Below are 14,709 nucleotides of genomic sequence, written 5' to 3'. Positions count from 1 at the left end.
TGAATAAATCATTTACATTTACAAAGCTTTCTTCTTCCCATAATCTAAAGTGTAAACTACTCATTGGTTGTTAATTTTTTCCAAACTTGCCGGTTACAGGTTGTTTGGGGAATTATATTATGGGGCAATTTTTTTTACTTTACTGTACTGAAAGGCTTAATAGGTAGCCTAATGTGCACTTTATTTACTTAATCCAACCTGAATCCACACTTCTGCTGGAATCCTGCCAAACATTTTGAAGAACAGATACTTGGTTGTTACTGTAGATCCAGATTAAAACCAAGATTTGGATTGTGTGATCTGATCTGATTTCAGAAAAAAAAAATTCTGCTGATACCTCTTCATTAACTAAAAGAAACATTCATCCCAATACAAACAAACACACATGAATCTAACACACCAAATACAGAGACACATTTATATGTATAAATACAGGAGGAGCTCTGACATCACTGGAGTTCAGTGAGAGATTCAGAGAAAGTGAAACTAACTTGATCAACAATATACCATTGAAACAACAGATGAAACAATCAACTTTTAAAATCTGATGATTCAACCATCCTTGTGGATCTGATACTCACAGGTAAGTGATGGAAATATCAGAGAGATTGTCCTGAACACATTTCTAATGGAAGTGGTCAAGATTATTCATTTTGTCACCCAACATAAAGACTTAAGAAACAGGAAGAAAACGTGGGCTGACAGACTGAACACACACCTACACTGCAGCTGAAAATCATATTTAATTACACTTGATCAGACCATGTATCAGTTTATTTTGTGGAGAGATGTTTATTTATAGTCAGGTATTATTTATATTTTGTACTTTGTTTCTTATCTCAAAAGCAAGTCTAGACTGCTCAGTGAGTTCATGTGTGTTTAACAATGAGTGACTGTTTCTTGGACTATCAATACAATTTTAACATTTTAATATAAATAATGATTAAATGTTCATGATCTGATTTGATATTAAGTTTGAAAAAGAGAAAGAAAATCTTTAGAGAACTTTTACATTACTCTCTTTTAGAGTTAAATAACAGTGTAGAGTTGCTCACACGACTGAATGGACTCTGCTTATCTACCACTGGCTCTGCACCCCTTTACTTAAATTCACTACTAAAAAAACATAATCACTAAGTTGGATCAGGATCAGCCCCTTGTGTAAGTATTTTATTGAACCTCATTATGCTTTAATTACAGCCCGTACGTAGTCTGTTGGGATATGTGGTCAGTTTACACTTAGCATTAACATGCGATCACTGTGATCCGAAACAAACAGATCGGATCATTAGTCAATCAGAACACAGCTCGTTTACACTTGGCAACATCAGCTGACTTCATCTGGATAACCGATCAGATCTGTCTTTCCTACGCAATATTTAAATAAGTATGCAGACCTGAAATATTGGGTTTTCTGTTGAAAAGCATTTTCTGTTGATATTTAACAAATCAAAGACAAGTGTGTGTTCTCTGTCCACCTTCGAATGCAGACACAATGGCTGGATTGCGTTTACATTACAGAAATCCAATCACAGTGCTTCCTCGATTACCTCTGATCCAGGACACGCTGATCGGATAACATTCCAAACAGAAACGTGTTTACACTTGTCTTTTCAGGGTGTATGTGGACAACATCCGGATAAAAGTCAAAACGCAGCCTCTGTTTCTGCTAACTTTGCAAATCTAGACTTATAATATAAATAAATTTGATGGTGATTGTTGGTTGACTGCAGTCTTCAAGTCATTCCATAGATTTTCAATGGGGTTTAATTCTAGGCTCTAAACCTTCTTCCCATTCACAACTTTCTGGCAGAGGCCAGCAGATTTTCCTCAAGAAGTATTTTGCCCCATTCATTTTTCCTTCTATCCTGACAAGTGCTCCAGTCCCTGATGCAGAGAAACACAGCAGAACAGAATATTACCTCCTCCATGCTTTTAATAGAGGAATGCTGTTGTTTGGACATTAACATTGAATGTTATTATTGATGGTGACTGTATTGGATTTCTGCCAGGTGTTGGTGTTGAGGCCAAATAATTCAGCTTCAGTCTGATGTGCCTCAGAATCTTCAAGGTGCGTTTTGGCAAAGCTCAGTCATGACTACATGTGGTCTTTCTTGAGGAGTGGCTTTTTTCTTGCAACCCTTCCAAACAAGCCACATTAATGGTGAATGTGTGATATTGTTGTCACATGCACACAAATTATCACTGTTTGTTTTAAATTACTGCAACTGTTTCAGAGTTGATGTAGGTCTCTTGGTCATCTCTCTGACCAGTTTCCTCCGGCACTTTCATCCAGTCTGGATTAACATCCTGATCCAAGGAGGGTCTGTGTTGTACCAAATACCTTCCACTTCTAAATGATAGACTTCACTGTGCTTCTAGGCATTTTGAAATGTTTTTGTATCCATCTCCTGACCTGTGACTATCCACATCTTTATTCCAGAGATATTTTGAGAGTGTCTTGCCACCCATAGTTGATTGTTTGCTTCAGTTGCACTACCAAGGACTGAAATGCTCCAGGAAAGCTCTTTTCATGCTGAGCTAATCAAAATGAACACAACTGATCACAGTTGAAAGTCAAATGACTTTGTGTGCTGTGGAGAAGGTGATTAGCTACAAAGTTTACAAGTGGTTTTTAGGAGGAGGGGGATCCTTCCGACTCATCACTGATGTTGGTGTTATATCTTTCACTTGGATGTCATAAGTTGCACTTAGTAAATACATCTGGATAAAACAACTGTGTCCATCTTTATTTCAAGCTGCAAAGTAACAAAATGTGATTATTTTAAAAGGGGTGATTCTTTTTTTATACCCACTGTATCAAGTGTGTCCAAATTTCAGACTAGTAGTGTAGGTGATTTATCTTCATGGTTTCTTTTTCTCCAGGTATGTCAGCTTTCAGTGGTCTAATGACTAAGGAGCTTCAGTGCTCCATATGTCTGGATGTGTTCACTGATCCAGTCACTGCTCCATGTGGACACAACTACTGCAAGACCTGTCTGAATAAGTACTGGGACAAAAGCCAGACCTGCAACTGTCCATACTGTAAAGAAACATTTTACCAAAGACCTGATCTCAAGATTAATATCACACTCCGAGAGCTCATAGACCACTATAAACTTAAAAGTGCTGTGAGTAATCTGGAGGACTATATATGTCAGAAACATGAGAGGCCTCTAGAGATGTTCTGTAGAGATGATCAGACGTGTGTGTGTCTGATGTGTGCTGTGAAAGAACACAAGACCCACAACACTGTTTCTGTAGAAGAGGAGAGTCAAGAGAAGAAGGTAGACTTATTAACAAAACTGATTTTAAAGTAATCATGTCATGTGATTTTATCAAATAAAATAATTACAAATAAAAACATATTGTAAATTATATGTCACAAGACATAGTAAATCTTCTTTGATTTGATTCAGGACAGAATCAAGAAGATTCAAGACATCAAACACTCAGCAGAAGTCAGAAAAGTGAGTTCAAAATTCTGTAATAAATTGTTTTGTTCAGGGGACTTCACTGTTTGTATCAGTCCGCTTGTCTTTGTTTGTCCACACAGTCGGTCTGTGTATTAATGGTGGGGATTTTACAGTGACTCTTTCTGCAGACAAGTGTCTGTCTTTGTAAGTCACTGATTTTGATTCATTCACTTAATCGACTCTTTCAAAAACACCTATTCATTCAGGAACAAACTGGATTTTTTAAATTCAGAATTGCAAGAGGTTTACTTTCAATTCAGAAATAATCACTCACAATAAGTCCAAATTGTGATATAAAAAACCCTACTATGTAAGTAAAGCATAGTAATATAACTTCTCCTCAACATGACACAGTTTTTCAGTGTAAACGCATCAGGACGAAGTTTAATACTTTGGTTTAGGAATTTAGAAAACCCCTTTAAACACTGAAGCATGAGGAAGAGTATCACTGATTCTTGCATTAGCAGGGGCGGCAACCCCAGTTGGCAGCAACGAATTAAAGGTTATGGCCAATTTGAAAATTTACAAGCAAGAATCTTTTGTGATTCGTGACCCCTCTCCGAACTCCCGAACTGATTCAACTGATTTGCGATCCCCAAACTGACTCAAATGAATCGCGAACCCGCTACGAATTTCCGAACTGATTCAATTGATTCGCGATCCCCAAACTGACTCAAATGATTCGCGAACCCGCTTTGAACTCCCGAACTGACTCAAATGATTCGCGAACCCGCTCCGAACTCCCGAACTGATTCAAATGGTTTGCGATCCCCAAACGGACTCAAACGATTCGCGAACCCGCTTTGAACTCCCGAAATGACTCAAATGATTCGCGATCCCGCTCCGAACTCCGAAACTGACTCAAATGATTCGCGATCTCCATAACTGACTCAAATGATTCGCGATCCCGCTACGAACTCCCGAACTGATTCAAATGATTTGAGATCCCCAAACTCTAATAATTTACAAAGTATTTATATCCTGTAACAATATTTTTTTGTTGTTGATATAAAAACAGACCTAAGCCATCAATAGCCTTTAAAATGGCTTAGAATGCATTATATAAAAAAATAACGAGGCAATAATGATTGGTTAATAATAACACTGTTAAAATACATAATGTAGGCAAATACAAAATAAAAAAATTATGTACACGTTATTACAAATGCCCCGCTCCGAACTCCCAAACTGACTCAAATGATTCGCGAACCCGCTTTGAAGTCCCGAACTGACTCAAATGGTTCGTGATCCCGCTCCGAACTCCCGAACTGATTCAAATGATTTGCGATCCCCAAACTGACTCAAATGAATCGCGAACCCGCTTTGAACTCCCGAACTGACTGAAATGATGCGCGAACCCGCTACGAACTCCCGAACTGATTCAAATGATTCGCGATCCCCAAACTGACTCAAATGATTCGCAAACCCGCTTTGAACTCCCGAAATGACTCAAATGATTCGCGAACCCACTCCGAACTCCCGAGCTGATTCAAATGGTTTGCGATCCCCAAACTGACTCAAATGATACGCGAACCCGCTCCGAACTCCGAAACTGACTCAAATGATTCGCAATCCCCATAACTGACTCAAATGATTCGCGAACCCGCTCCGAACTCCCGAACTGATTAAAATGATTTGCAATCCCCAAACTCTAATAATATACAAAGTATTAATGTAATATTTTGTTGTTGTTGTTGTTGTTGCTATAAAAACAGATAGCCTTTAAAATGGCTTAAAATGCATTATATAAAAAAAGAATGAGGCAATAATGATTGGTTAATAATAACACTGTTAAAATACATAATGTAGGCAAATACAAAATAAACAATTTATGTACATGTTCTTACAAATGCCATGTGATTGCTGCTGTTACACTTACAGGACAATCAAATCCTTGTTTAGGCTACTGACCAAACATTTCTTTCAAATATTCACTTAATCTTTCATTTTTGGCCACCTTTTTGCTATAGATGACACAGGCTTTATAATTTCTTCAACAAAAAACGTGCATATCACATCCCTTACAAAAATAAACCATGGTTTTATCATAGTAAAACTGCTTAGTTTCCTTTTGCATGAATTCTGAATGCTTGAGACTATAAAATAAATTAGAGTCACAATAAAGTTATAGCCACAGCTAAATGTCGAGAGCTACAATTGTGATTTGTAAATAATAAAAATAAATTTTTATTTGATATAAGTTATTTTTTCACCCCTATAGTAGTTTTTTTTCCATCATCATATTTGAAGAAGGGGGGCACAACAATAAATCCTGTTTATGGGAACCCTTAAGGTGTTGTTATACACGTCTCTGGGAATGTGTGCTCTACTACACACACACACACACACTCAGAAGCACGCGTGGTGTTTTCAGCTCTTCACTATATTGATGAATGATGTACTGTATGCTACACATGTGCACGTCAGTGCATATTAGAGGACCAAAATAAAAGTTTGGTCTAACTCAAAGAAATGATGTAAGAAATTGCTTAGTAAAATATACTTAAAAAAAGATATACTAAGACATTATTTTAAAGGAATATCACACACAGTTTCATAGAAGTTTTAATTTAAGCTTGCCAAAACAATAACACCATATTTTTCAAAAACAATTTCTAAAAGTACATTTGTATTTGTGCCTATAATGTTTATTTATTTATTATTATTGTCAGCTAATAAAACCTATGCTTCAGAGACCATATTCATATAACTTCTAAGGCTAAATGTAGCTCTTGACTGGTTGAGTTAGATGATGATTAACACTAAACAGTAGAAAATCAGTTGAGTCTCCCCAGCTAGAAAATGTCATTGGCTGTTAAAATCTTGTGTTTCTTATGATAAATTGACATATTGATAACACTGAACCTTTTATAATGCTCTCAATTACATGTTGATGCATACTGTATGCATTAGTGAGTGTGGTGGTGCTTATGGGGTATGGTCACTTATTCCTTATATGTTTGTAATGTTTGTTATAACTGTTTCAAATGCAAGACATTGATTGCATGAGATTAAGTTTGTAAATGGCAGCCTGTGTCCTTTTGTAGTGTGCACATATATTTATCATCAAACTGTGATAACTGTGACTAAATTTAGTATATATACGTCTGCCATATGTTGCCACCCCTCAAAAATTCCTGCCCTCTTCGCGCCACCCTATCAATATTTTTCTAGATCCGCCACTGTGCCTTAGCAAACATTGCTGATAATTTTTGATTGACTTGGTTGTGCAGAGAAACACAGAGGAGGAGAAAGCAGCCCGTGCTGAACTCTTCACTGATCTCATCCGCTCCATTGAGAGATGTCAGACTGAAGTGATGGAGATGATTGAGGAGCGGCAGAAAGCAGCAGAGAAACAGGAGCAAGAGCTGATTGAAGAGCTGGAGCAGGAGATCACTGAGCTAAAGATGAGAAACACTGAGCTGGAGCAGCTCTCACACACTGAAGATCACCTCCTTCTCCTACAGGTCAGTGAACATCTCTCTGAACAGTGATAATGCAGTACATGACACCATAACACTCCCCATGCTGAAGGATTTCTCCTGTCTCCTGCTTTAGAGTTACTCATCCCTGTGCAGCCTTACAGACACCAGGAGCTGCTCTGAGATCAGTGTGAAGACTCAGGAGAGTCGGGAGACTCTGAGCAGAGCTCTGACTCAACTTCAGGACACTCTAAACTGCAAACTCATTCAAACTAGTATGTCAACTCTTTGATCAGATAAAAACATAATGATCTACACTTTTTTTTTAAATATAACCTTAAAGATGGTCTATAATTCCACATATTAAAACATCTTAAAAATCTCATGATGTTTTATTGAGACAGTGTCAGAGCTGAGATGGATGCAGCAGTATGCAGGTACAGTTTTCGCTGTCTTTGTTACAATAGATTACATTCTCAAAGCTTCAGTACGGTCTGATTAAAAGCATCACCATGAAATCTGTTTTCTCAGTGGATGTGACTCTGGATCCTGATACAGCTCATCCAGACCTCATCCTGTCTGATGATGGAAAACAAGTGAGACATGGAGACATTAGACAGAAACTCCCAGACATCCCAAAGAGATTTGATTTCCTTGTAAGTGTCCTGGGAAAGGTGGGATTCTCCTCAGGGAGATTTTATTTCGAGGTGCAGGTGAAGGGAAAGACTAAATGGAATTTAGGAGTAGTCAGAGAATCTATTAACAGGAAAGGAGATATCCAGCTGAATCCCAGTAATGGATACTGGACCGCGGTTCTGAGGAATGGGAATGAATATTGGGCCTATGGTCATACTACAGTTTCTCTGTCTCTGAGAGTGAAGCCGCAGCGGGTCGGTGTGTTTGTGGATTATGAAGAGGGTCTGGTCTCCTTTTATGATGTGGATTCCAGCTCTCATATCTACTCTTTCACTGGCCAGTGTTTTGCTGACAATCTCTATCCATTTTTTTGCCCATGCTTTAATGATGGAGGTAAAAATTCAATCCCACTGATTATCACACCTGTCAATTACAATAAATGAGTTGTATCACCTTAATATGTTTTAGAAACACTATCATCCCAAACCTCCTCCTTCCCAAATTAACTCTGTGCACCTCCGTCTGTAAGTGGATCACCAGTTTCCTGACAGACAGGCAGCAGCTAGGAAGATTGTCATCCAGCACCTGTCCCATCAGCACTGGTGCCCCACAGGGTTGTGTCCTCTCCCCACTGCTCTTTTCTCTCTAACCCAATGAGTGCACCTCTAAAGACCCCTCTGTCAACCTCTTGAAGTTTCATGATGTCACCACACTTATCAGCCTCATTCAGGATGGTGACGAGTCTGCTTACAGACAGGAGGTTAAAGAGCTGGATGTCTGATGCAGTCTTAACAACCTGGAGCTTAAGACACTCAAAACTGTGGAGATGATCGTAGATTTCAGGAGAAAACCCCCTGCTCTCCCTACAGTCACCATCATGCACAGCACTGTAATGACAGTGGAGACATTTGGGTTCCTGGGCACCAACATTTCCTAGGATCTGAAGTGGGACAATCAAATTGAGTCCACTGTGAAAAAGGCCCAGCAGAGGTTGTACTTCCTTCACCAGCTGAGGAAGTTTAACCTGCCACAAGAGCTGCTGAGACAGTTCTACTCCGTCATCATTGAATCTGTCCTCTGCACTTCTATAACTGTCTGGTTTAGTTCAGCTACCAAATCTGACCCCTGACCTGATTTTCTGACTTCTGAGCAAATCATGAACAGTCTCATGGACAGTTAACAATAAACGAGGAACACACAACACTATTATACATTATTTATTTAACACACATAATATTATTTACATGTCAAATTTGCAAATATCATACCTGTACATTTTTTACCTGTTATGTTTAATCAAGATGATTTGAGTGTAATTCTTATATTTCAAGTTCACAGTCACAGGTCAGAGTCATTGGTTTGATTCCAAGCAATGCAAAAACTGATTAAATGCAATGTAAGTTGCTGGATAAATGCAGTTTAACTCTCAGTTTAACTGCAGAAAAACTTAGGTCTCACCTACTGTTTTTAGTAAATGATTCTAATTTAATTCAATATTTTTTTTTATTTTTTATACAGGAATACAAAAACGGTTAAAAAAGTAAAGACAATGTTCTTGGTACATTCAGACTGATTTTCGATTGGCCTACTTGTTGTCCTGTAGATTCATAAGAAATTAAAACAAAAGAAGAAAAAATGGAAATAAAATACAATGACGTTGTGGAGTGAGTTAAGTTCCATTATTATTATTATTATTATTATTATTATTATTATTATTATTATTATTATTATTATTATTATTATTATTATTATTATTATTATTATTATTATTATTATTGAGTTAATTTCAGGGATTTGACGTTTGGATAAAACTTCAATTCCCACAAGACCACGAGGCGGAATGGAAGGAATGAGCTCTTCCGGGTCATCCTCAGATTCAGATTGCTTGTGTTGTTGAGGCTCGAGTTTGCTGTTTTCTCGCTCTTGTGTCTCTTCGGTTCATGTCACAGTGATGTAGATGAAGGGAATATTTGAGGCTCTCCATGTCATGCTCTCCCGGCCTCCGTCCCGCGGGATTCGGCGTGAAGACTGAGGCGTGAACGTCTGTAAGTCTGCTCATAAATCTGCTCATAAACTGTCATCTGCGTGACTCACATTAGACCCACACCACTCTCTGTGTACAGTCACTTTATACTGATATCACACATGCAAAAAAGAGATTTATCATAATATATCCTCATATACTATTCATTATAATTTTCAGTACTACCACGGTATATTTAAAGTACCATTACCATTTTACCATTTGATGCTATAACTGTACTACAGTACACATGGTATTATCATGGTAACGTTAGTGTCTAAAACTGTAATACCGTGTGTGTGTGTGTGTGTGTGTGTGTGTGTGTGTGTGTGTGTGTGTGTGTGTGTGTGTGTATGTATGTATGTATGTATGTATGTATGTGTGTGTGTATATATATATATGTATGTATATAGACATAGACTCTGCCAAAAGATTAATCTTTTGTTTTTTATTACTACACCAAAAACTATGCTACCAAAAACATGTTAATTTATGCCTGTGGATGCATTTCTGTAAATTGAATAATTGATGTATATTTACATTTACATTTACATTTATTCATTTAGCAGACGCTTTTATCCAAAGCGACTTACAGATGAAGACAGTGGAAGCAATCAAAAACAACAAAAAGAGCAATGATATATAAGTGCTATAACAAGTCTCAGTTAGGTTAACACAGTACACGTAGCATGGGATTTTTAACTAATATAATAAATAAAAAGAAAACAGATGGAATAAAAAATAAATAAATAGAGCAAGCTAGTTAGAGGTCTTTACACATACACACACACATACATATACAATTGCATAATAAATGAAAAGAAAATAGAATACAAAAAGATTAGAAAGGAAGTTAGATTTTTTTAAAGAATAGAATTAGAATAGTGAGTGTTAAAGTAAGAGGGTCAAATAAAGATGGAAGAGATGTGTTTTAAGCCGATTCTTGAAGAAGGCTAAGGACTCAGCTGCACGGATTGCTATATATATTGGTATATATTTTATGTAGTAATGAATTTTAAAAAAGCAATAATATTTCTAATCCCATTTTTCTTCTTCTTTTTTACTGTTATGGTCAATAATACACATATAATCGGAGGTGTGTTTTCTTTGTGTTCATTAGGAGAGGAGGATGTGGCAGAGTGTTGGTTTGACCGTGTTGGTGATCGTGGCCACGCTGATATGTGGCCTCCTCTTCATGCTCTTCGGTAAGTATCTGCTGAACACCCTGAGGAAAGATCCTGCAATCCTTCAGCAAATGCAGTCACATGTTAAGTGTGTCATGAGTGTTGTCTGAATACATTTGGGGTCACTGTAGCTTATCTTAAACTAGAAATTCTAGGAATTGTATGATTCTGTGAAGTCTATTGACTGGATGCGTACTCTGTGATCTGATGGTCATGATCCTTGTCACATTTCTGAGGAAAAAGTACCACATCCAGTTAAAGAATTTTCTCTACAGTGTCTTCACAGCTGTGAATTATGGGCTCATGTGTGAGAATGTGGTCGGTTCAGACAAACACTGCAGTAATAGAGCAGGTTTGCTGACTGTCAACAACACAGACGTCTCATCTCCAGAGTTCACTGTGAGTTGAGTGTTGACTTTAGTCGAGGTCTGTCTGACTGACCCACTTCTGTAAAAGGCACAGGAGCTGTTAAAAGTTTTCTGTACTGTAGAAACATATCAGCTGTACATAAGTATGCAATGTCCAGCATGTCACTAGAGAAGTTGTGTCCTCATGTAAGATGCAGGCTTGGATCAGATTTATGTAGGTCATTGCACTAAACAGGTCAACACTTATGTTTTAGTATACGGAGAAGAAGCTTTTTCTGCATTGACTAAAATGTCTGAATATGTTGAAATCAAAATGAAAATTCTACCAAGAATGAACCTAGTTCATATTTTACTATCAACATGAATGCATTAGCTAACATTGAAGAACAATGAGCAATTTCCACACTGCATTTGTTAATCTTTCTTAATATTAGTTCATAAAATACAATTGTTGATTGATTTTTCCCCTGTTCGTTCACAAAGAAAAGTATATAAAAAAGTATATATATATATATATATATATATATATATATATATATATATATATATATATATATATATATATATATATATATATATATATATATATATATATATATATATATATATATATATATATATATATATATATATATATATATATATATATATTTTTTTTTTTTTTTTTTTTTTTTTTTTTCAAAATAGCAAGTTTTTATATGATTTTCCATTTTATATATATATATATATATATAATGGAAAATCATATAAAAACTTGCTATTTTGAAAATGCATTTGTTAATGTTTAAATTAACCCGTAGAAGTATTGTTACAAATGGAATCTTTTTGTAAACTATCCAGAGGTTTTACTTATGACTCTTATTATGATTTTTATTACATTTGTGTTTTATCCCAAGATAAAGATACAAATAATTGCATAAATTAAGGTTATAGAATTTTTAGGATATTTTAATTATCTTTTGCATAAAGAAAATTAAGATTTTAATCATGAAAATTTTCTTTTCTTTTTCCATAATGCGTCCAGATATTTTACATTTTATTCTTATTATGAATTTATATTTCTTTCTGAAGTACTTTTTTTTTTTTTAGGATATTTTGCACTGGCATTATTATTATTATTATTATTATTATAAAAATTTTCAGAATAAAGTCGTATAACCATAATGTTCCATATATTTCATATTTGATTCCATTTTTATTCTCATTAGAATTATTATTTCACTTTTCATATTTTACCCAATCATCAAAAAAAAAAAAAAGAAGAAATTGTATTTTGCACAATTACAGTTAATATTGAGAACGTTCTGAAATTTCCCCACCAAATTCTCAATACCATAATGCATACAGGTGAGTTACATTTTTTTTTTTTTTTTTTTTAAAGTTCACATTTTTCTTCAATATCAATCAAATTATTTTAGATTATTTTGTATGAGAAATTTTGACATTACTTAATATAACAGTTGGGTCACAAAGCAAAATCTTAATGTTTGTAACAAAAAGCTTGGGTTTCATTAACAGAAGTGGCTGAAGATTTCTCAGCAAAATGAAATGTAAATCAAGTTTGTCATGCATCTGAAGTGCATGAGTTCACAAATATTTGTGCAAATGGCAGCTCAATCCGTGCTTTATTATAAAGTTAATGCAAATGAACCAGAGTCAAATTCAAGGTAGGAATGCAAAGCCGTATCATCTGTGTGTCCTGTTCGTAGGCTGGTATGTGGTGTGGCAGCTCTTCCTGTCTAAGTTTAAGTTCCTGCGGGAGTTGGTGGGAGACACTGGTTCCCCGCAGGCTGAAACCGAGCCCTCTGAGTCTGAGGGGGAACGCAGCTCGCCCTCGACACCCCGCCACCGACCCAAAACCGCTCGCCAAAGGATGGTCCCTCCTGACAGCACTACATAGAGTCCTGAAGCAGATCTCCTCCAGCTCAGCTCATAACTGTTATGCTGTTTTAGGCTGGACGTGAGGTTATTTCTGCATCACTCTCTGTGCTCTCCCTTACGTCTGCTCAATCATCATGGCTACACTTGTTCACGGCGGGTCTGAAGTCACGGTTTCTTGTATGAACCAGCTCAGCCACACATTCATGTCCTGACTAACACGCTGCGTGGATGTATCATATATTTATGCGAGAGCATATCGATATGTATTTGTTATCATTTAACCAAGCTCACTAAAAACAGGCCGATGAGCAAACTTCCAGTGTTTCTGTGAGCTAACCGCACTACTATACACACTGACTCTGACATCGATGGAAGCCTGTTTCTGCCACCGAAATAAAAAAAAGTTAATTATGATTTTTTTATCTCACAATTCGGACTTTGTTTCTCACGATTCTGATGGGAAAAACAGAATTGAGTTTACATCTCACAATATCTAGTATAATTCGTTTTTTTATTTAGTTTCCATGGTGGAAACACAATAATACAAATAAAAAAAAATAAAAAAGCTAATTATAACTGAGTTATTAATTAAAAGGTAATTGTGAAAATAACTTTTTCTTTGTAATTCTGAATTTGTATCTTATAATTCTAACTTTTATCCTCACAATTCTGACTTTTCTTCTTAGAATTTTGAGTTTATCTTGCAATTCTGAGTTTATATTTCAGTTTTTTACGTAATTCTGAATTTTCTTCTCTGAATTGTGAATTTATATCTCAAAATCCTACAGTTGTGTATCAAAATTGCAATTACCTTTTTTTTTATTCTGTGTCGGAGACGAAAACCAATTGTAAATTCACAATTGTGAGAAGAAAAAAAGTTTATGTATCATAGTTTTTTTCTTCTCAGAATTGTAAGTTTATATTTTGCAATTCTAATTGTAAATTTGTAAGAATTTTTTTTCTGTGATTGAAATGGGCTTCCATACATATTTGTCTAACAAGTGCAATGAAAGCTTCTTTATTTGTCATGAAGTAAACAAACGTTTGACAGGACTGCACACACCGTAACAGTGTCAAGAATCTGCACATTAGGATGATGTCAAAATTCCTTCGCCACCAACACAGAACAGAGTTTTATGATGGTCGCCTCTGCTCTTCATCCTTGTGCTCCGGCTTGGGTTAAAGCCGTCCTGTCTGAGCAGATGGATCTCAGATACGCCTGCTGTTCCCATTAGAGCTAGAAAAGCTGCACTGACCTCAGGTCAGCCTGACCCTGCCTGTGTGTAAAAACTGTGTCCAGAGGTCAGCTTCTGAGGAAATGCCGTTATCACCAATGTAAATGGTCACATGTTTAGTTACATGTTCTTTTTTTTTGGCCCCTTTTATGACAGTAGATGTTTCCCCTTCAATAAATGTATTTCATAAAACACTGAAGTTGTTTATGTGAACTCCTACTTTAATGCAAGTTTTAATGATACTTTTAAAACAAATAATTCTGACAGTCTTGAGTGGCTTATTACTTTCATTTAAATGATGGTTCTTTTCTAAGGTATTGTTTTGTACTTCAGTAATAAGTACTTATAAAACACCTGGTTTTGTATTTTATAATCAGTTTGGTGGCCATATAAATTTGAACAGGTATAGCAGTAGTGATTTTGCAGCACTACTAAAAATAGCCACCAGATGGCAGTAAGATTATGAAATAGAATGACTATATAT

The 14,709-nt window shown here is 36.0% G+C and overlaps 2 protein-coding genes across 2 annotated transcripts; both read left to right on the top strand.

The window, feature by feature from the left end:
- The first annotated feature begins 450 nt into the window (after positions 1 to 450).
- LOC127934992 (E3 ubiquitin-protein ligase TRIM39) lies at positions 451 to 9,191 on the top strand. Its single transcript, XM_052532571.1, has 7 exons — positions 451 to 583; positions 2,887 to 3,287; positions 3,405 to 3,470; positions 6,710 to 6,943; positions 7,035 to 7,173; positions 7,303 to 7,335; positions 7,430 to 9,191. The coding sequence occupies exons 2-7, from the start codon at positions 2,889 to 2,891 to the stop codon at positions 7,975 to 7,977; spliced, it is 1,419 nt and encodes a 472-aa protein (XP_052388531.1). The 5' UTR covers positions 451 to 583; positions 2,887 to 2,888; the 3' UTR covers positions 7,978 to 9,191.
- Positions 9,192 to 9,373: 182 nt separating this feature from the next.
- Positions 9,374 to 14,419, top strand: LOC127935495 (small integral membrane protein 13-like). Its single transcript, XM_052533411.1, has 3 exons — positions 9,374 to 9,579; positions 10,678 to 10,762; positions 12,819 to 14,419. The coding sequence occupies exons 2-3, from the start codon at positions 10,687 to 10,689 to the stop codon at positions 13,007 to 13,009; spliced, it is 267 nt and encodes an 88-aa protein (XP_052389371.1). The 5' UTR covers positions 9,374 to 9,579; positions 10,678 to 10,686; the 3' UTR covers positions 13,010 to 14,419.
- Positions 14,420 to 14,709: the final 290 nt, after the last annotated feature.

The sequence above is a fragment of the Carassius gibelio genome, chromosome A19, assembly GCF_023724105.1.
Source record: "Carassius gibelio isolate Cgi1373 ecotype wild population from Czech Republic chromosome A19, carGib1.2-hapl.c, whole genome shotgun sequence".
Taxonomy (NCBI): Eukaryota; Metazoa; Chordata; class Actinopteri; order Cypriniformes; family Cyprinidae; genus Carassius; species Carassius gibelio.
This window is presented reverse-complemented; position numbering and strand designations above follow the sequence as displayed.